Source organism: Ailuropoda melanoleuca, chromosome 14, assembly GCF_002007445.2.
Source record: "Ailuropoda melanoleuca isolate Jingjing chromosome 14, ASM200744v2, whole genome shotgun sequence".
Lineage (NCBI taxonomy): Eukaryota > Metazoa > Chordata > Mammalia > Carnivora > Ursidae > Ailuropoda > Ailuropoda melanoleuca.
Window position 1 is genome coordinate 42405571 of NC_048231.1, and position 22320 is coordinate 42427890.

General features: G+C 54.0%; 1 protein-coding gene across 1 annotated transcript in view; it reads right to left on the minus strand.

The window, feature by feature from the left end:
- BCR (BCR activator of RhoGEF and GTPase) overlaps positions 1–22320 on the minus strand; it is a 122181-nt gene that overhangs the window by 40972 nt on the left and 58889 nt on the right. Inside the window, exons 4-9 of the mRNA XM_034642181.1 lie at positions 19442–19623; positions 12158–12262; positions 11642–11827; positions 5952–6059; positions 2093–2153; positions 854–906 (exon numbers count right to left, since the gene is read on the minus strand). Of these exons, the coding sequence (XP_034498072.1) occupies positions 854–906; positions 2093–2153; positions 5952–6059; positions 11642–11827; positions 12158–12262; positions 19442–19623 (695 nt within the window). The remainder of the gene's footprint in view (positions 1–853; positions 907–2092; positions 2154–5951; positions 6060–11641; positions 11828–12157; positions 12263–19441; positions 19624–22320) is intronic.

Sequence of the window (22320 nt, forward strand, 5' to 3'; positions counted from 1 at the left end):
GGTGCCCGTGGTCCCAGAACGCCCATGCCACCCCTGGCCGGCTCTGGAGTTTAGAGGGGACAGAATAAAGGTCTCTGAGACTCTGCCCGATGGGTCACCAGCCAGAGCCTTCTAAACCATGCCTCTCATCTCCCTCTTTATCAGAGGAAATGTGCACTCGACAGAATATGTCACAGCTTAAATACTACAGGGCAGAGCTGTTTGGGCTGAAGTGGGACAATCTCCACCACATCATATTAACGGGAAAAAAGGCAAAGTGTGGGATGATACATATAGCACGGTGCCTTCTGCGTAACTAAAAAGATGCTCACATGTGTCGGCATGTGTAAAAGGATCCTTGTGGTGGTCGTGGAGAGGAAGCAGGAAAGGAAATGGAAACCTCACACGCTTCAGTGACTTGGTTGTAAATTTAAAAAAGAATGCACGTATAACTTGCTCTAAATATAAGTGAATAGGGTCGCCTGGGCCATAGCGTAGGACTAGGGGCCAGTTTCGTTTTCCCCGCTGCCTTCAGGAGCAGCCTCACTGAGGCGAGCCCTCCCCACGCTCCCTCTCTCCAGGCTGGGAGGCAGTGGTCATCCTCGAGGCCCTGGAAGTCACCTGCTCTTTGTGCCCCTACCCCGCCTGCCTTGGAGGCCCTTCTTACATGGGACAGGACGGTCCCTCCCAGCACCTCCCCTTCCAGCCAGGATACCTTGAGAACCTGCCTGGTCCCCCCTCACCCCCATGAACCTCTCATTTCTGCATCTTCAATAAAGGTGTGTGGCAGAACAGGGGCAAGGGGTGGGCAACACTGACGAACATCAGAAGCCAAGAATGCCAGGATGAGAAGGGCCCAGGTAGGATGACTCACATGCAGGACCAGTGTGCTGCGTGTCACCCGGTCCACAGGCTTGTAGAGCAGGGCTGCAGAGAGACGGGCAGGGTCAGAGGTGGCCACACACAGAGAAAGCAGGCCCAGACCACCTGCCTGCCTGTCCTCACAGCAAGTGGTCGGGCAGGGGGAGCAGCCCCACCGCCACATCCCCTGGGAACTACTCCATACCCAGTGCCAAGGGCAAACTCCGAGCACCGAGAAGGCCGGGCACATGGCTTTGAGCTTTTGGTCCATGACACTAAATGCTGGGTGCAGAACTAATGGTCAGAACCCAAGCTGAAGCCCCTCCCCCTGGAGCTGGGCAGCCCACTAGCACCCTGGTGCAGATGGCTGGCAAGAGTCCCAACCTTGGCAGGAGACTGCTCTCTGGCCCGGAGGGTCTCCCAGGAGCAGACCAGCATGTCACTCATAATGCCCATCCCTGCGCAGTTTGGAGGCCTGACTCTGAGGACAGCAGGAATTCATGTGCCCACATAGGTCTTGGCTTTCTAAGTGTTTTCAGACACCTGGCCTCCAGCAGCACAGGAGCCCTGGCCAGCCTTGGCAGCCCCCACTTCTCCATGAGGATGGCGAGCCCAGCCCACCACGGGCACAGACGCCTAGATGTGTCCTGACATACATCAGGTCCATTTCCTCACGTGACTCCCACAACTACTCTAAGACACGCATCGTTATTCCCATTTTACAGATGAGACACCATGACCCAAAGCATGGTGCAGCTCTGCTAGCAGAGCCAGGTCTGCCGTTCTCTGTAAGCGTAACTCTTCATAACTGAGAAGTGACCTACCAGTCCTGATCCTGCTTCCGCCCACAGGGAAGGGGCTGGACACACAGGCCTGGGAGCCTGACAACCCTGGCTTTCCTGCTGCCTGGCCACATAGGAAGGATCTGTGTTCCAGCTCAGTTACTTCTATTCTAAATCGACATTTGAAATGCCCGGCAGTGCCTGGTTTGTGGATGTTTGCATACCCCTACCATCCTTCCTGGTTGCTACTGTTGGTGGCAGTCTGGTCCTGTCCATGTCCTTCTCCACCCCACCACACCCAATGCTGCTTTTTCCCTATCCCCGCTCTCACTATTAGAAGAATGGAACAGCAAAGGCGCCAGAGGGTGACCCAGCTGGGTGCTGTGTTTGCTTTTCCAGCAAATGCCCCATCAGCTCACAGCAGCCGCCCCCACAGGGAGCACAAAGAGGCCTTGGCACAGAGAACTCACTTTCCAAAGAGTTCTTGGTCGTCTGGTCCTTGGCATCCTTGTTGCTTCTGGCTCTAAGGTTCTGCAAAGAGAAAAGCATGTTTTCACATGGGACAACTGAGGCAGCGTTGATGTGGCAGAAAGTTTCGTGGCCAGGCACCTTCTGCAGAAAACTCACCCTTCTCTCGCTGCACAAAGCCTTAGATGAGGCAAGTCTTAGGGCATCCTGGACCAAAGCACGGAATACAGGGTGGGTGGAACACAAGGCCTGCCCTGGGTGCTGTGGTTCACCTGGGACTGTTGACATTCAGGGCCAGAAATTCTCTTACAGTGGGTGCCCGTCCTGTACACTGTATGAGACTGAGTGGCACTCCTGGCCTTACCTATGGGTGCAGCAGCATGCCCTCCTCCTGTTGTGACAATCAAAAATCCGAAGGCACTACTAAGCTGTCTGTTGGAGACAAAATCACCCCGAGTCAAGAGCCTCTGACATACAGAATGCTGTAAAAACAAGGCAAACCACAGTGTCCTTCCTAAATGCAAAGAAACGTTTTCTCAGAGAAGTTAAACAGTGTGCGAGGGGGCTGGTGGGTTGAAAGACAGTCATCTCTGGAAATGGCCAGGGCGGGCCCCCCACCACTGAGACCTATGCCGGATTCCACCTCCATCTCACCATCTCCTGACTTTGCAAATGTACAGGCATACCCTGGAGATACTGCGGATTTGCTTCTGGACTACCGCAATGAGGCGAATATCGCAATAAAGAGTGACCAGTGAATTTTTTTTGGTTTCCTAGTGCCGATAAAAATTATGTTTACAGTATACTATAGTGTATGAAGTGTTCGACAGCACTATGTCTGAAAACAACGTGCCTACCTCAATTAAAAAATACTTTATTGCTAAAGAATGCTAACTATCATCTGAGCTTTCAGCAAGTCAATAATCACCACAGATCATTACCAGAAATATAACGACAACGGAAAGGTCTGAAATGTTGCAAGAATTACCAAAATGTGACATAGTGAGCAACTGCTTTTGGAAAAATAGCACCGACAGACTTGCTCAACACACGGTTGCCGCAAATCTTCAGTTTGTAAAAAATGCAGTATCTGCACAGTGCAATAAAGCAAGGTAGGCCTGTACTTCTAACGAACAGGCACCATGGTCCCAGGAAGAGAGGAGAGAGCTTTTTGGTGGGTAGGTCATGTTTTCACACAACTGCATCAAAGCCATCATCGACTGGATCCAAGGTACCAAAAGAAACCAGGATAGAAGATCCCTGTGTACCTGAAATCATCTCCAGGAAGAACCTATGGTTAATCCCATTACCAGGCTGCTAACAACAACACAAAACAGCACTGGGACGGGAAGGGGCTCAGAGATGGCGTTCCCAACCTCGTGTGCTGCAGTAAACCTCTCACGGCTACAAATGACAGTATTGAGAGCTCACTGGAGCCAAATTCCACCATGCCCTTTGGTACCTCTCTTGAGAGTTTAACGCTCCTCACAGTGATTATTCCTCCATATGTCTGCTTCAGCAGTTCCCAAGGGGCGTGCGGAGTGTGAGGGGGCGTGAGCGCAACACGAGCCTCTGCAAAAACCAGGTTCCATGCTCCCGTGAGCCTGGGAGGCGGCCCTCACCCCACACGCCCCTTGGCCCCGTACACAAGCGTGCAGAGGTAGGTCCACAAGTCCTGCCTCAAGGAGACTTACGAATTTGGCTTAATCCCACAGTTCTCAAACAACGTGGCCCCAGAGGTCCTTTTCCCAGAACTCTCAGTATCTATTGTGTGGGAGCTGGCATTTCATGGAACCCAGCTTGGGCATCTCTAGCCTATCTGGACGCTGCCCTGCTCATTTTCAGGACTGGTAGCAGATGAAGAGCCACTGCTCCATTGTTCCCTGTCCTGGAGGTGACCATCCAGTCCCCACGCCTGAGCTCTGACCCCCGGAGTGCAGCCTCTCACGACCTGCTATTTCTGTTTCCTTTGGTTTTGTTCTGCTCTGTCTAGGTGGCTTCAGTCTCTCCGGGTCTCCTTTAAAAACACAGGTGGAGTGAGATGCTGGGTGGCTCGGTCGGTTAAGTGTCTGCCTTAATCAAAGGGCTCGGGCCATGATCCCAAGGTCCTGGGACTGAGATCCGCACTGGGCTCCTTGCTCAGCAGGGAGCCTGTTTCTCCCTCTGCCTGCCACTCCCTCTGCTTGTGTGCTCTCACAAAAAATAAGTAAGGTCTTGGGGCGCCTGGGTGGCTCAGTCGTTAAGAGTATGCCTTCGGCTCAGGACGTGATCCCAGAGTCCTGGGATCGAGCCCCACATCAGACTCCTCCATTGGGAGCCCGCTTCTTCCTCTCTCACTCCACCTGCCTGTGTTCCCCCTCTTGCTGGCTGGCTATCTCTCTGTTAATGAATAAATAAAATCTTAAGAAAAAAAGAAGATCTTTAAAAAATAAATAAATAAATAAATAAAAATAAAATAAAATAAAATAACACAGGTAGAGAACCACAGTGGACGCTGTCTCCAAGGTATAAGCTTCATGGAGGGCCAGCTGAAAGCGGTCTCCCTCCCAGCATCCCTGCCTCAGCTCAGATGCCCACAGGATCACATGACCCCTGGGTGGTGTCACACCATTGCTTCCTACCTCCTCTATAGAAACCTGTCTGGGTGGACTTGAACTTGGCCCCCTTTAACTGAAGCCTGCTCTTAAAGGATTTGTCAAGGTCACTCTGGATCCTGCACCAACACCCCAGCTAGTGCGGGGGAGGGGGTTGCTAAGTGAATGAGCTGAAGAAAGATATGGCCTAAATGCTCCAGGCAAACCAGAGCAGACAGGGAGAGATGTCTGGAGCCAGCCTAGAACCCTGGGTGCATGTAGACTGTTACCAGCAGCACTAGGCAGGGAGTGCCTGCCCCCACAGGCTCTGGAGGGGCAGCATGGCACCCATTACCACCATGAGAGACAATCATCACCCACGACACCCCACCTCCCATGACAAATTACAAAATGGCACAAAGCCCCCAGAACAAAGCCAGGTATGACAATCGGGGTAGGACTGTCTCTCAGCAAGGGAGACCCCACTCACTCCCTATTTCTAGTTTCCAATTATCTTTTTTATGCTAATTTCTCTCATGGAATCTTTCCACCCAGAATCCTTATTTGGTGGAACGCAGGCAAGTCAGAGCTCTAAGGAGCTGGAGGCATCACAAGTAATGACAGGCCCGGAAAGAGGAAAACGTCACCCAATTGCACAGGGCAGAAACAGGATGTGGAAGGCTGGGGAAAACCCCCGTGGGGTGCCTGGAGAGGCGGGTGCTGTAGGTTCTGGTCCAGGGCTGGTCACTGGCCCTGACACCCTGCTTGTCCTCTCTGTATCTGAGGTGCTCTTCAGAGGCCCCTCATGCTAGCAGTTTGGGGCTCGAGGTTTCAGTCCTTGTGGAGCTCCAGCCTGGTGCTTCCTTCAGGTCCACATACTAGCTGCTCAGTGTCCCGGCAGGCTAGAGGAGGAACAGAGCACAAGACCCGTCCCCGGCTTCTCTCTAGCGACCACGTACCTCCTCACCCAGGACTCTCAGGTCCAGACCTCCGCTAACCAGACAGAACTGTGAACACTCCTTTATATTGCACACAGATGGCGCAAGAAAGCATCTGTCTGGGGCTCCGACCTCGGGGAGGCAAGGCACTTGTGGGGCTGCCCCTCCTGTGTCCCCTGCACAGGGCTGACAAGGCCAACCCAGAAGCATCTGGAAACAGGGCGGAGATTTATAACCAGAACTCGGTTTGGTGCGCCTTGTTCTCCTAGGTCATGATGTACCAACGACCGGCCCACATCCCACCCGGGGGAGGTGGAGGGGTGCACCTGTATGAACAGTGTCACGAGTACCTCAGAGATTTCTGCAAACTGAGTGTTGGCCTGACAGCACTTCTCAGCCGTTTCCATGGCAACTCCGTAGTTGTCTACAAAGGCTCGGTACACACCCAGCTGGCTGGCCTGCAGGGAGGAAGGAAAAGAGTGTGGGACAGGTGCAGGACAGGTGTCATTGCTCCCCATCTTTCTGAGAAACAGGCTTCTCTGCACAGCTCTGGAGAAACCCCAGGTGCAGCGGACAGCACAGACCTGCAGTCACCTCAGCTCTTCCTCACTGTCGCCTCCCACCTGCTTCCCCTCCCCACGCACTGAGCATGCTTCCCTCTTCCAAGTGACACATTGAGAAGTGACTCACAGCCCCAGGCAGGTAACGGCTCCCTTCCACAACTGCTGATTCCTCCCACCCTATTCATACACACAGTGCCACGAGCAGTAGCTAAAATTCAAGGCTGTCCGTGAATGCAGACAAGAATATACACAGGTGGGATGGAGTGGCACCTTCTCATTCTGACTGCAGGAGATTACGGTGGCAGGGAGAGCGGCCCCTGGCCTAGGGCGGCCACAGTGCCCCGCTCTTGTCTGATCCCTTCAGACACATAAGGTCATGCAATCCAGCTGCCCTTGGACAAGACAGGGTCCCACTGTCTAGACATGAGCTCAGCCCAAACTTGACAAGGGGGTCTAGGTATCACACTCCACACCTGGTGTGTGGGATATGTGCTGGCTGCCAGCTTTAAGGTGAGAGGCATCTTGTCTTTTGTCAAACCAAAGGTATTAATAGAGGGTCTCTTCACATAACCTCCTGGTCAGACACCCAACTGAGTGACTGCATCCACGGGTGTGTGTGTGTGGGGGGGGGCACACAGCCGCCACCATCTCTGGGCCCCAGGTCACCTTCAGAGGTAGCCAAGGGGAAACCAGCCCTCATCCTATACCAGCAAAGCCAGGTCTGGGGAGGATAACGGAGGACCCCAGTGACCCGCTACCCAGGATTTTCCATTGCAGCAGACCAGGCGCTGGAAGCCTAAAGCTTTAGCTGATCCTGGTGTTTGTTCTGTGCTGAATCTGAATTTTATTTCTACATGCATTTGCATTTATATTGAATTTTATATTTCTTCAGATGATAATCCCAGATGCTGGGTAAGCCAGGCGCCCTTGGCAACGATCTGGTCTCTGGCTCTGCTCCCTGTGGAGGCTGCATGGAGGCCACGCCCGGACCCTACTGCACCGATCACCCTGACAAGTCACTGTATCTCCAATGCCAACTGGGTAGCGCAGTCGTTAAGCGTCTGCCTTCGGCTCAGGGCATGATCCCAGCGTTCCGGGATCGAGTCCCACATCGGGCTCCTCGGCTGGGAGCCTGCTTCTTCCTCTCCCTCTCCCCTGCTGTGTTCCCTCTCTCGCTGGCTGTCTCTCTGTCACATAAATAAATCACATCTTAAAAAAAATAACAAAAAACAAATGCCAACTGGGACAATGGTCAGACCTAGAGCACTTCCTTTCCTCCCTCCTCTGCTGCTCACTGAACGCCTAGCCCCATATGAAGACCACTTTAGGCATTGTCACCACAGCCGCAAATCACTCAGACACAGTGGGGCCAGTAGCAGCAGAGTACACAATAAAGTCAACGAACATGTGATAGAGCAGATGTCTGAGAACAGAGCAGGGGCTGAAAGCCATGGTGCTGCTTCAGATAATGCGGTCAGGAGCCCTGAGGGGACATTACTGTTGACATGCGTCACCTCGAAATTCCTATGTTGAAACCCTAACTCCCGGCACCTGAGAATGCAAGTCTACTTAGAGACAGGGCATAAGGGGTGATGAAGTTGAAATGAAATTGTTAGGGCAGGTCCTAATCCAGTACGACCGGTGCTCTCGTAAGAGATAAGGGACACAGACCCACAGTGGGACCCACGTGAAGACACAGGGAGACTGCAGCCACCTGCGAGCAAAGGACAGAGGCCTCAGGAGAGACCAACCCTGCTGGCACCTTGACCTTGGACTTACAGCCACCAGAACTGTCAGGAAATAGATTTATGTGGTTCAAGCCGCCCAGACTAGCAGCCCTCGCAAAATGATATGAGGTCCAAGAGAGGAGAACCCCTTCCATTACTTCTTCTCCCTTTTCCCCAAGGAACTCGCATCTTCCACGTGGCTTCTGAGAAGTGCCAAGCAATCTAATCTCACATTTTTTGCTAATCCAAAACAGAGCCAGACCACTAATGGGATCAGTGATCACAAGCCTCCTGGTAAGAGGCACTGAGGACACAGCATCACTGTTATGGTTTATTTTGTTTTCGCCAGAAATGCAGAACCTGAATCTATTCCTGAGGAAACATCAGACAAGCCCAAACTGGCCAGTACCCTCCAAAAAAATGTCAAGGCTGTGGAAGACAAGCGAAAGCCAAAGAACTGGTATAGACTGAAGAAAACTAAAGAGATAATGAAAACCTCGTCCATCTGGTGACCTCGGATTGGATCTGGAATCAGAGAATGAAGGCGGCTTACAAAGAACATGCTGGGGGCGCCTGGGTGGTGCAGTCTGTTAAGCGTCTGACTCTTGATTTTGGCTCAGGCCGCGATCTCAGGGTTGTGAGATCAAGGCCTGCAGCGGGCTCTGACCTCAGTGTGGAGTCTGCTTGAGATTCTCTCTCAGTTCTCCCTCTGCCCCTCCCACTTGTGCTCTCTCAAATAAATAAATCTTAAAAAAAAAAAGAACACAATGGCTAACTTGGGACAAGTTTGCATATGGACTGCGTAGTCGGTAACAGTGCCTCACCACTGTGAAAGGTCCTAAATTTGATCATTGTACTATGTGGTTATGCAAGAGCTTGTCTTTGCTTTTTAGCAAATACACAATGAAGTATTTCGGGTAAAAGGGCAGAGGTATCTGCAAGCTATTTTCAAACTATTCAGCGTCTCTGTAGGTGCACACGTGTGCACGCGCGTATATAAAACAGAGAGGAGAAGATAAAACACATCTGGCAACGTGTCACAACTGGCGGCTCTGACGCATGGGAGTTCTTGAACTCCTGTTGCACCTCTCTGGAGTCTGAAATGATTCAAAAACCCAAGAGCAGCCCGACAAAATTAGAGCCAGGACAGACCCCAAGCAGCGACGCTTAACCCGCACGTTCCCACACGAAGGGGAGGCAAGGCTTCGCAAGCTACCAGGTGCAGCTCGTGAATCCTGGGGGAAGGGGAGGTGCCACGGCTGGGGACAGGCATCATGGGCTCCTTTGGTCCTAAGATTTTCCCAGCTGGGGGGCCTGCTGGGGTGACACTGGGCTGACCTAGCTGTGCTGGTCAGAAAGGGACGGGGGAGCCCCAGCAGCCAGATGGGCGGCACACATGAACGCTCTCCACGCGGTCCCCGGGGCACGGCTTCCCACTGGGGCCCCGCCTTCCTCCCTAGTCCGCTGCGGTGTCTGACCCACAAAGGTAGCTCAAGGACACCGGGGAAACCAGAGGAAATTTCCCAAATTCTGGTGTTCATCATACTATGGAAATTCGAAAGAGAAGTTTCTGAGAGATGTTGGCATGTTATCTGGGGGAAAGTGCTGGGTGCAGTATCTTCTCAACAACACAGCTCTCCAATTCTCCGGAGGGCTGCAGGCTGAGCCAAATCTATCAGGTTTAAACCTGCTGACACTTCACACAGGGAGAAATGGGGGAGGGGCAGTTCAGAGATGGGAGGGTTGCACCAACACAGCCTCCTACTTTCTGGCCATAGAGGAAGGGTCTCACGCAGCAGGAATTTGAATTTAAAAAAGTGAAAAGTTCCACATGCTTCTTGCATCTTCGCTCCGGCCTACAGTCCAAGGTGTCTGCAGCCCAGAGCAGTGGAGAGAGGGGACTGCCAACAGGAAGGCCACACCTTGGAGAGGAACGCTCAAGCCCAGGCACGAGCCAAGGCAAGGACTGGGTCTGGGCCAGCGGGGAGTCTGGGAAGCCCAGGAGGCCGTGCTCTGCATACTCGGAAGGGGCCTGTGACCTTGGGCCAGCTCTACCAGTGGAGGTCTAGTTTCCCTTGGAAGGGGGAAGGCCCCAGGGCAAAAGCATGTGCCCAGGGGGCCTGGACCACCTGGACGCAGGACTCGGGTTAGGGACCCTCAGAGGTAAAACCTCCATCACAGCGGCCTGCCCGGCACTTGCCTTCAGTGACACTCCCAGGACAGCTGCTGGACTCTCCTGCCCAGCCGCCACCTCCCACAGCCTGCAACTGGAGAGACTGACTGGCTCCACACTTCAGACCCGCAAAGGAGGCAGGGGCTCCTTTCCACACAGGTTGGAACCTCACACGTTAGAAGACAGACGTCAACCAGAAAACTCTCATCTGAGTTTTCTCCTTCCTCCTGCAGGTGCCTTAACTGTTTCCTCATTTTGGACAAGTTTTACCTGACCCATGTCTCGGTTAAAGAGGCACTGTGGGCCAACCTGTCCCAGATGTGGCCTGGCCAGTGCCCAGGGGTCTACCAACCTCTTTCATCTGGTTGCTTGGTTTTATTGGTCCTGCTTTTTATTTTTTTTATTTTTTTATTTTTTATTAAAGATTTTTATTTATTTATTTATTTGACAGAGATAGAGACAGCCAGCGAGAGAGGGAACACAAGCAGGGGGAGTGGGAGAGGAAGAAGCAGGCTCATAGCGGAGGAGCCTGATGCGGGGCTCGATCCCATAACGCTGGGATCACGCCCTGAGCCAAAGGCAGACGCTTCACCGCTGTGCCACCCAGGCGCCCCCCCGCCCTGCTGACTTTTTAAAAGCTGTTATCTTTGCCTCCTCTTGGGTCCTGTGGTCAGCAAAGGGCCACAGAGGCCCCCGACCTGCCTTCACGGTGGGCCCCTTCTGTCCTGAGAGGGTGCTTCCGCCTCTGGGACCTGAACCGGGACCCATAGCCACCTCTGCCGAAAAGACTCCTGGTGAGTATGGGCTCAACCAGCCCTTTCAGAAATTCTTACTCTGTCATCCAGTCAGCATCACCTGTGTCCTTCAGTTTTATGGCACCTGAAGGCAGCAGGAAAAGCACTCCTTTTGGAAATAAGCCAGTATTACAGTCCCAGCAAGTGACCCATAGTTCCTCAATCTTCTTACCCCCCCCCAGTGGTGAGGACAGGACCTGCCCTATATGGCTGCCTCAGCTCAGGTGTGATGGGCCCCTGGCGGCCCCCTTGCACCCCACTACTTGGGAACCAGACCACCTCTTATTGCGAGGCTGTGCCTGGGTCCACGCTCTGCAGTCATAAACCGCCTGCCCACAAGAACCAGTCTTGATTCCTATAAGGCGTGAGGTGTCACTGTCAAAGTCAGCATTAAATATGCCTCCAGGTTCTGAAAATAGCTGCTGGAGGAGCTAAGGGCCACGTAATGGCTTGTGCCCCGCCACCCCCCTCCCCCGCAAGGACCCTCCTTCAGGCTCCAGGGGCACTTTTCCCACTACTCTGCTTTTTACTATGTCTCTCCTCCCCACACCACTCAAAAAAAAAAAATCACCAGGGGTGCCTGGCTGTCTCAGTACAGCATGTGACCCTTGATCTTGGGGTCATGAGTTCAAGCCCCACGCTGGGTGTGGAGCCTACTTAAAATAAGGGCTCTGTGTCCCAGAGTCCCTGGCAATACACACCACCAGGTCAAGGGAGAAGCCTGACCCCTGCAGAGCCGCAAACTCCTGGGAGGCTGCCAGGTACCTGTTCGGAGCCACTCACCAGCTTCTGGAAGAGATCACCCACTCGCTGCTGGTGGCTCCACTGCTGCACGCGGGGGAAGAGCCCGTCATAGAACTCCTTGTGGATCTCGTAGAGCTCAGGCACTTTGAAGAAGATGGTCTCGATCTGCTGGCTTGTCAGCACTGGCTGAGAGGTGGTGGCAGCAGCCTTCAAAGGCTTCATGGGCTGGAAGAGGGCACAGGTGAGGCAGCACAGGTGATGGGTCAGAGTGGCACAGATGAGAGGGCTCGCCATTTTTCAGGTGCATGGTATGACCACAGAAAATCATGGTTATGTGACATGCATGCTTTTCTTTTTAAATTCCATTAAAAATAAAAATTTAAAGCCAGCTTGGTTTGGCACCTGTCTTACGCTAGTGTCCACCACCCCATGGGGAGGTCCAGCTTCCACAGAGGTAAAATGACCCTCCGGGGAGGGTGGGCTGCCTTCTGACTGCTGCCCTGGGACCTGGGAGCAGAGTGCCCCTGCCTGGCTCAGCCCCTACCCCCTCCTCACCAGCAGCAGTGCCTCCAGGTGGCTCAGGTAAGTCTCCTCGCTGGCCAGGATTCCAGACAGGACCCATTTCCTCATCTCCAAGCCCTTCTCCAAGTCCAGCTCACTCTGCAGGAGAAACAAACAAAGGTCAGACCCGGGGGATGACGCCTGAGGTGGGCCCTCTCAGAGAAGAAGGCCTGCTTATTATCAACCTGAGGCCAAGCCCCTGGGGAGGGCTCCGTGTGGAAATCAAGGGAGGCAAAGGAGCCTCGCCAAGTCAACCACGTGCTCATGGCCACTATAAATTCTGAAGGGTCATCCACCAAAGTCGAGGGCCACCCTTGGTCTGACAATGGGAAATGGGCAGCGTGAAGCTGGGAAGTCAGGGCAAGCCCCCGCTCTCTGGTACTTTGTTACAGCTGCCCAGGAAACTAACACAAATGCTGATGCTGAAGGCGATGAAATCTGCTGTGTGACTTGCTGGCCACTCCCCCCACCTGCCACCTGACCACCAGTGAGGGAATCAGTATCAGAGACTGGCCATGCCCACGGCCTGCCCATGTGCTGATGGGCCCCACTGTAGTCCACAGAAAGTGATGTAACACCCCTGCCCATTCTGCCACCTGGTTTCCCACCTGTGGGTGAACATGAGCAGCCACACTGACAGCCCTTGGGGGTAGAACCAGAGGGCTGTCCCAGCGGTCCGCTTTCCCAAACCACTCAGGGGAGATCACTGACCTGGCGCAGGCCCCTGGCCCTCGGCACTGCTGACATCTAGGGCTAGAGGATTCTCGTTTGGATGCCTGGGGGGCCTTGTAGGGTGTTGACAGCATTTCTGGTCTCCACCCAACAGATGCCAGGAGCAACACCCCCTCCTACCCCTGGCTGGGACAGCCACATGTCTGCAGATGTTGCTACATGTCCTCTGGGGCCAAACTGCCCCTATGGGAGAACCACTGGGTTCCAGGAAGGACCTAAACCCAGCTCAGGCCTCACAGTGTCTCTACAGAGCCTAGAATCAGGACACCCCAACGTGGCCCCTCTATGTGCCCCTGACCCTGCTGCCCTTTCCACTTCCCTGGACTGGCAGAAGGGAGGTACTTTGTGGTATATAGATGGCTGGCTCAGCAGGAAGCACCCAGGGCCAGGAGTTGGGGAACAGGGCAACGGAGCCAGGCCTGCCTGGTGAGCGCCATTGGTCTTAGGCAACTGCCCTCCTGCCCTGAACATCAGCTGCCTGGGTGTAAACTGGGGAAGGAAGGCCCGATCCCCGTGTCCCATCTGCTTCCGCTTTCTGGGTCCCTGGGGCTTGTACCACATCCTCACTGCCCACTGGGACCATCCAGAAAGTCTTCCTGAACCACCACTTTGCTCTGGAAATCTCTTAGTGAGCATGAGCTAGGTGCATGCATATGCGTGTACACGTGTGCCTGCCCACGTGTGTATGTGTACTTGTGAACGTGCAGGGGAAAGCTACCATGATCACGGCTGAGCATCACTCCAGGGAAAGAACACTCAGGTTCCACCCCACTCGGAACGCCCTCCACCCAGGGCACACCGGGCAACGGCTCCACAGGCAGAAAGCTCCAGGACATGCTGATCCTGAAACTCCCTGTGCCAGTACAGCGCCTGGAACACACAGGTGCTCCGTGAAGACATAATGAACAAACCAGCCAATGAATGGATCTAGAACTCCTGGCTGGGCCCTACTTTTGGCTGTATCTCTGCGAAGTTCTGAGTGCTCCTTCTGGAACCGCTGTCTGTTTGACAAGCCAGTGCCAGGATAAACACCTGTCAGCTTAGCCTGCTCCAGGGCCTGGGGTGCCACCATGGTCAGCAAGTCTGCGGCACACAGTGCACAGACATGCAGGGTATGGAACCCTGACACCTCCTCTCATCTCAGCCCACTGAGGTCACACCATGAATGGTGGCAGTGTGTTGGAGAAGCAGCTCTCAGCTGCCCCTGAATGTGCTTCCCACCGTGTCCAAGTGCCATTTGTGCCCCAAGCAAGGGAAGATGCTCCTGGAGCAGCAGCCACCCACCCAGCCCTGCTGTGTCCCGAGGAACAATCCTGCCACTGTGAGCACCGAGGTGGGGGGACGACGCGGTGGAGCCCCACCCAGCACGAGATGCCGGTGCTCACGTGGGAGGCAGTGCGTCTCATTCTCACCCACACAATCTGGAAAGCTGGGAGGAAAAAGAGCGCAGGCAGGATGGCGCCAACTCCAGCTCTCCCTGTTCCGAAGGGCGTGGCCAGCTCAGGGGACCATCTGGCCGGGGAATGTGCTGGGCTGGGGAGAAGACACGGGGGCGGACACCTCTCCATGGACCAGGAATCATCTCCTGAGCCCCGGAATGGGGCTGGGTGCTGGGGGCAGACAGGGACGGTTCAGAAGCCAGCCAACTGCTTCTTAAAGGAGAGGGCGAGAAAGAAACACAGAAGATGAGGGAACAAAGGGCAGGGCTGGAGCCAGGGTTATTTATAACTCTGCTTTGCACACATGCCAGTTCTGGAAAGGGCATGTGAATCCAGTCAGGACCATGATGGTAGGGAGATCTTGGTAAAGAAGAAGCCAGAGGAGAAGGGCAACTGGAAAAGGGAGGCAGCCAGCTGGAAGGCAGGCCTCCTGCTTCTGCTGGGGAGAGGGCGGGGGGCTGCAAAGGGAACAGACACAGACCTGAGGCCGAAAGAGCAGATAAAAACAAACTGGGCATGACAAGTGGGAAGAGGCTGACAGAGGGACCCAGATGAACAGAACTGCCACCAGGCCCACAAGGGCAGGAGCTAGAACCGAGTGGCAGGAATACGGATGGCAGGGCAGAAATCTGGGGGAACACTCTTTACCCCCAGCCCCAACCAGGGGGAGCCAGGGTGATCAGGGTATAGAACCCCGACTGTGAAGGGGTGGGCTGCTCTCATCTGGGAGCTGGCAGCCAGTTTGCTGGACAAAGGACGCTGTCTTCCTCTCTGGGCAGGGGCCATGCCTTCAATGGCAATAGGGCTGGCCATCGTCCTGGAGCCCAGCCAGCAGAGGGCCAGGGGCTGGCCTCTGCATAAGGACCCGAGCTTGGGGGCTCCTGGAGCCCCAGAGTCCTCTGAAGAGAGAGTGCCAACATGCAGGGCAGGCAGTACGATTCTTTGTGCCTGCCCCATTGATAAACCAACCACCCAGGGAGGGCTCTTAGGAGGAAGAGTACGGGTGGGGGTAGCACCAACCACCTGTTGTCCCCACCTCTGCAGGGAGGACAGGCACGAGCAAACATTATCCCTATGTAAGTCATGACCCAAAGCTGGGCAATGTGGCCAAGATGAGTCATAGGGGTGCAGGTACCATTCATCTTGCTGCGCCTGATAGAGTGCCTCACCCGGACACCTACACAATCAAAGCGTCCCTAACCACTGAATCATACAAGTGAATGAATCTGTGGTTGCTCAGATGAAAGTTCAAGTCAGAGTTACAATTTCTGTTCCATGAGTACAACTGTTGACCAGATATACTCCATGTGGTGATGGCCGATAGCAAAATTATAAAGCAGGTCTGTGTGTCTTCAAACACTTCTGAACCAGCATTTACTTCCCTTAAAAAAAAATGCAAATCTGACTTCTGAGTAGGAGTGACTGAACATGTGCATTTACTTTTGCTTCCTCCTAAAAAACAAACAAAAAAGGGTCCACGGGCACCCCTGCTGAGGCAGCATGTGGGCAAGGCCACTTCTGCAAAGCAACAGAACCCAAGCGTGCATCTGCTTTCTCGGCCCCTATACGCCCACGAGAGGCCCCTGGCTGGTGGGCCCGTCCAGCTCACCACTCGCTGAAGGGCCCCTGAATATGAGAAGTGTGGGCTGAGGTCGTATCAGCCTCTTCTTGCAGAGGTTCAATGCTTCTGGGCCTACCCCATGCTGGTACTCTTGGGCCAGGGCTTGGCAGGTCACTGTGGGGAGCAAAGTCACACAGTGTTTTCCCGGAGCCCAGTGGGCAGGGGCTGCTCGACAATGTCAGCTCCCCTCTCTGTGCCTCAATGCTCCCCCTTATAAACAAATAGGAAGGATGATGTTGGGATTCTAGAGGACCCCAGGAAGGGCTGACCGTGCTGACCTGGCAGATCACGGGCCCTGCCTCCCCCGGCCCCAGGATTGCAGCTGGGGGTGATGACAGACCCTCACCCCTCTCCCTGACTCTGCTGAAGGAAGGTTACTTGCTAGTCCACAGCTCTGCCCATAGCTTCCAGGAGTGTCTATGACATTGCCTTGCTTCCCTCAGGTCAGTAATGCCAGCTTTGCCCTCCCAGGTGACAGAGGCACTGGTCATCAAAATGGCCTGCATAGAAACTGCTTTTCTTCCTAGCAACCCCAAGGGGCTTGCTAACACATATCCCCACCTGGCCATGAAGAGATAGAGGATGTGTGCCTGATGGTTCTTACATGGGGGGCAGCCTGCCCTCTCCTGCAACTTCTGTCCCCATCTGGGATCACACAGTCATCACTCAAGGGGGAAACAGCTTGGTCAAGACAGGCAGACACTTCAGAAAGTCCAGGGCTGGAGAATGTCATAGGTAACCCTGGTCACCACGACCCACCCAGTGTAGCCTGGGTCCTTTCCACAGCACCCCAGGCAAGGGGGTTTCTGGCCTCTGCTGACTCCCTTCCTTCCCCCGGGGGCAGGCGTTCATGGAGCAGACCTGAAACCCAGGAGTTCACCAAAAACGGTCCCTAGAAGGGTCCTTCTGATTGTTCCACAGCCCTAAGAGCTCAAGCCCGCTAGAGGGAGTGGAGCACCCCCTGGGAGGGTAGAGAAAGATGGGCACGGATTCCCTGAACCCAGCTGGTTGGGATCGGGCACCTCAGGCCTCAAGACCAGCATGCTGTCTGTGGGTGCTAGAAAGTGACAGCTGTCTTCTTTGAACCAAAAATAAAAAATGAAAGAAGACAGTCTTACTGTCTGGGCACTGCGCGGGCAGGGAAACCAGGAAGTCAAAGCTGTGTCCGTGTCCGTGTCCAGGGCAATGGAGGGCGCCCACCCCCAGGGCTCCAAGCACCTAACCAGAGGGCTTCCAGAACGAGGCTACACAACCCTTTCCCATCTTACCACCTCACACCCGTTAGGATAACCACTACCAAAAAAACAGAAAGCAAGTTCTGGCAAGGACTCTTGTGTGGTGTTGGTGGGAATATAAACCGGGGCAGCCATCGTGGAAAACAGTATGGAGGTTCCTCAAAAAATGAAAAACAGAGCTACCAGAGGATCCAGCAATCCCACTTCCGGGTATTCACACAAAAGAACTGAAAGCAGGGTCTTGAAGAGACACTTGTACACCTGTGTTCACAGCCATGTTATTCTTAACAGCCAGAATGTGGAGGCAACCCACGTATCTACCAACAGACAAATGGATTACCAAAACGTGGTCTGTATGTACAATGGAATATTATTCAGCCTTAAAAAGAGAATTGTTCTGTAATGTGCTACAACATGGATGACTCTTGAGCACATCACACTTGGTGAAATGAGCCTGTCGCAAAAAGACGCAGATTAACAGAGACAGAAAGTAGAATGATGGGTGCCAGGGGCTGGGGGCAGGGGGAGTGGGAGCTGTTAATAGGTGCAGACTTTCAGATTTACAAGATAAAGAGGGGGATGGACAGCGCTGATGGCCGCACAACAAGGATGAATGCATTTCATACCACTGAACTGTACACTTCAAAATAGTTAAGATGGCAAATTTTACGTTATGAATATTTGAGTGCAATAAAAAAGAAAAGAAAGGAAAAATTCCCATCTTATCCAGACACTCCCTGACACCTGCTCTGGGCCAGGTGGCGTGCTTGGGACTGGAGACCCCATCTCTGGCAATCAAGGATGTGTGAGACATGTCTATGGACTCCCACGGGGGGCCCAGGAAGGGAGCAGGCACTGGGATCTGCTCCACAGCAGATAAGCCCCTGAACTGTGGCTAAAAGGTGAGGGGAGAACTCCAAGTCAGTGTAGATGAGGTCTGAGGGCGGGAGCCTGGTGGGGGTGGGCAGCCAAGCTACACGGGGTCTGAGGCACAGGGTGGGAGGATCAGCCTCCTGGAGCAGCCCTGTCCCAAGTTCAGGACTCAGCCTACTTATTCAGGACCGGAAAGATCCCCACGTGTACCAAATCACACTTGCGAAGCAGGAAGCAAGGGAGTGCACTGAGAAAGGGTAGTTAAGAGTGTCATCTGAGGACTCAGGAAGGCTTCAAATCTGGTAGCTGTGTGGCTCTGAGCAAGTAACTTCACCTCTCTGAACCTCAGTTTCCTCATCTGTAAAACAGCAAAACCAGATGTTGGATAAAAAGCAATATGAGGGGGGTCCCTGGGTGGCTCAGTCGGTTAAGCGTCTGCCTTGGGCTCAGGTCATGATCTCAGGGTCCTGAGATTGGGCTCCCGCACAGCGGGGAGTCTGCTTCTCTCTCTCCCTCTGCCCCTCCCACCACTTGTGCCCTTTGTCTCTCTCTAGCTCTCAAATAAGTAAAATCTAAAAAAAAAAAAAGGCTGCACGAGTATGTGTGTATGTGTTACACACGTGCTTCCCCTCCCATCCTCACATTTCAGAACGAGAAGTCTGCCCAGTGCCAGGGTCTTTAGAAATCACAAAAGCATAAATAAGAAGCAGTCCCACAGCAAAGGCACCAGCCCAGCAGAGAAGCAACCGCAGCAAAAAGATATGCTTCTGACACTCTTATCAACAAGGCAGAAAAGCAGATTTCGCTTGTTTTTAAACCTGGAGGGATCATCACCAGAAAAAAGCAAAAGAGGGAAGGTACTTGTCATGTTCCAAAGTGGAGGTGACAGCAGGATTGTTAATGACAATGAGACCTCGAGGGAAAGACCCTGGTCAAATGCATGGAGTCATCAGCAGCACCCCTTTCGGTAAAAAGGAGCAAGTGCACTGAGTGCAGTGCAGGGACAGAAGCCCAGACACTGCCCCCCTCCTCCGCCTCTCAGCACCACTGCTGGGGCCACCACCATGTCATGCTGGTAGGACGGCGGGGGCATGCTCAGCCTCAGCATGTGCGGCCTGCCTCCTCCACACTCAGCGGACGGTTCCATCATCTCCCTGCCCAAAGCACCAAGGAGGCTGTGTCCGGACCAGCAGGTGTGCCAGATGGGTAATGAAGGTGTGTTTAGTGACTTCAACCGTTGGTTGCTGCTGGGATCACCTACTTGATACTTACCCCTGAGAGAGTGGACGTGCTTCAGGGCGCCTTCAGGAAGTGGACAGCAGGCCAGAGCCAAGCCCAAGCCCTATTTCACACCTGGCCCTAGCACCCTGGGACTCACCGCTTTGGTGGACTCCAGGGCTCCCGGGGCCGGTGTGTCCCGACTACCCCTGCCCTTGCTGCCAAGGTGGGGTGAGGAGGAGGGCGAGTCATCGATGTAGGGCAGCCCGTCCTGGTGCCGGCGCTGCTCTTCAGCCCGGTCTGCAGCACAGCCGAACCCAGGTGGTGTTCCAAACGACGCATCTGTGTGTGTAGAGAAGCAGCTGTTTTAGAGACAGGGAGAGGGGGCTGCAGGGCCACCTGCCTGGGACGGTACACACCCCACCCGTCCCAGCAGGCACTTGGATGATGATGGCTGTCACCCAAAGGTGTTGAACAAGGACCTCAGGTAGGCTGACCTCACCTTCACAACCAGCTGAGCAAAGACCCCAGGACGAGATAGGGGCCGAAAGAGTGGCACACTCCCCAGACAGGATGAGATTGGGCTTTCAAGGGGCACATCCTGGGAGTGGGCCTGGGCCACTACAGAAAGATGGACCCCAAATGCTAGCATCTTGCTATCAGGGATGGTCCTTGTGCACCTGCCCATGCGGATCATGCTGATCCAAGCACAAGCCCCGGGCACCGTGAGCAGTGCCCCAGGCCTGCCAGACCCAACCCAGGGAAAGGGCACTGTAGTCCCTTCCCCTCACTCCACCCTGGTCCCACGGCTGACGCTCAGCCCACTTCCCATCTGGTCTGGCCAAATCCCAGACCACCTTTACCCCAATCTGAGTATCCCTGTTAGGACAGAATGGCCTACCATAGCCGCTCCCTGCTGTTTGGGGCTATCTAGTTACAGAGAACACCTCCATCCTAAAGGCACCTGAAGACTGTTGCCCCTTCCTCTCCAACTAAATCACAAAGCCCACATCCCTCTGCCTGCCTTTCTTTTCCTTACTTTTCTTTCTTCTTTTCTTTTCTCTTCTTTCATTCAGATTTTTATTTATGTATTTGAGATAGAGAATGAAAGAGCATGAGCAGCGGAGGGAGAGGGAGAAGCAGGCTCCCCACTGAGCAGGGAGCCTGATGCAGGGCTCGATCCCAGAACCCTGGGATTACGACCTGAGCCTAAGGCAGACGCTTAACCAACTGAGCCATCCAGGCATCCCTCACCTGCCTTTCTGTAGCTCTGTTTTCGGAACTGTTCTAATCCAGTGGATCCTCACAAGACATTAACCCACAAGGGCTCAGCCCTCTCCAAGCCTTGAGTGAGGGTCACTTCTTAACTCCTTCCAAAGGGCGCCTTCACAGCTCATGGGATTTCCGAGAGGTCATCTTGACTGGGTTATGTCACCTTCACCATGACTCACCAGCAACCAGCTCTGTCCAAACGTCACCACCACAAATGGCCTCTGCAGTGTTCATTTACAAGTTCCCACAACTTCTGCCACCAAGCATACCCAGTCTAGGGCTCAAGCTCCAGGTGTTGGTGGCACCCCTACCACCTAGGCCAGGCAGGCACAGGCTCCCAGAGTCAACCCAGCAATTCTAGAAGGGGACTGTTTCCAGTTCTTTCCATTCAGCAGCCAAGAGGTGCTGTGGCTGGAGTGACCAGGTGCTCACCACACCTGGTTCTGAGGGCTGCCAGTGCCCGGTGCAACTCATCCCCCCAATCCCAGCTTCCTCACACCTCTACCTCTCCCACCTCCTCCACGTCTAGGGGCCTGAAGGTTACCTGCCCTCTCACAGGTGTCCTTAGCCCTGGCAAAATGTTAGTGCCACCTGGGGAGCTTCAAAAATAACAGAGACCCACGGAATCAGACACTCAGGGAGGTCTGGGTCCTGGTGGCTGCAACGGCTTCCTGGGGGTTCTAACAGGAAGCAGGGCTGACACCGCTGCACTAGGGGAGCTGGCATCCAGCAACGTGCTGTCCCGCTGACCCACACAGTGTGTTCCTATTGTCTGCAGACAGGCGCTGACTGCAAAGGCCAGGCCGAGCTCTGTGTGTGTTCAGGGGAGGGCCCCAGCAGAGGCTACCATGTCTCCTAACAAGCTGTACTGAGGTCCCCTGGTCTCCCTAATCCATGGGCTACCTCGGGGGCTCCTGATACCATCACCATGCGGGTTATCAATGCTCAGCCCTGCTGGGGTTTGTACTGTCCAGAGGCCAAGGCCAAGTTCTGTTTCCTTCTCCTAAACATCTGCAAAGGCATTCAATTAGCTCTTGCCCAGCATCCCTGAGGACAGACGGGGAGGCTTTCAATGTATTAAAAAGAACAAACCCTGTTCATACAGAACCCTAGCCCCATCCCCCACCCCCAAAACAGGTCTGACCAGCTTCCACTTCCTTTTGGAGGAATCACAGTGTTTTTTTTTTTTTTTAACCAAAATGAACACAGAGGACTTCCTGTCCACTCAACATCCATGATATGAACCTTGTATCATAGCAGCCCCTACTGAAAACTTGCCCTTCATGGGAGCTGCTTCCAAAGGCAGTCCGGGACCTGAACGGAAGACTTTGGCTGCCAGACCACTTCTTCACAGGGAGCCTGAACGATCCCCCTGGGCCACGGGGGTCTTTACTCTTATTTCTACAACCCAGGGCATGTCTTCCGAGGGGGCAGGTGTCAATTTCCACGAGCTGTGGTCTGGACAGGACAGGCTCTGGTCCTGTCCAGGTTGCTCCCAACCCGTGAGAATTAGTGCAGGTCACTTACGCTGTCGTGTCTCCATTCTCCTGACTTTATAATCAGGCATGTGCACTAAACTAAGTGGATGGAGGCCGGCTCTGTTCTAAAGCATTGTATCGCTGTGCAGGTCAGCCAGCCATGCCCTGCCTACCGCCTGACCTCACCTCCTTCAACAGCTTCCTTCCTCTGCTCCCCACTCCTCCTCTGCACCCAGCTTTTACATTAGCTCAGAATTTTCACTGCCCACACAGCTTCTCTACGAAACTT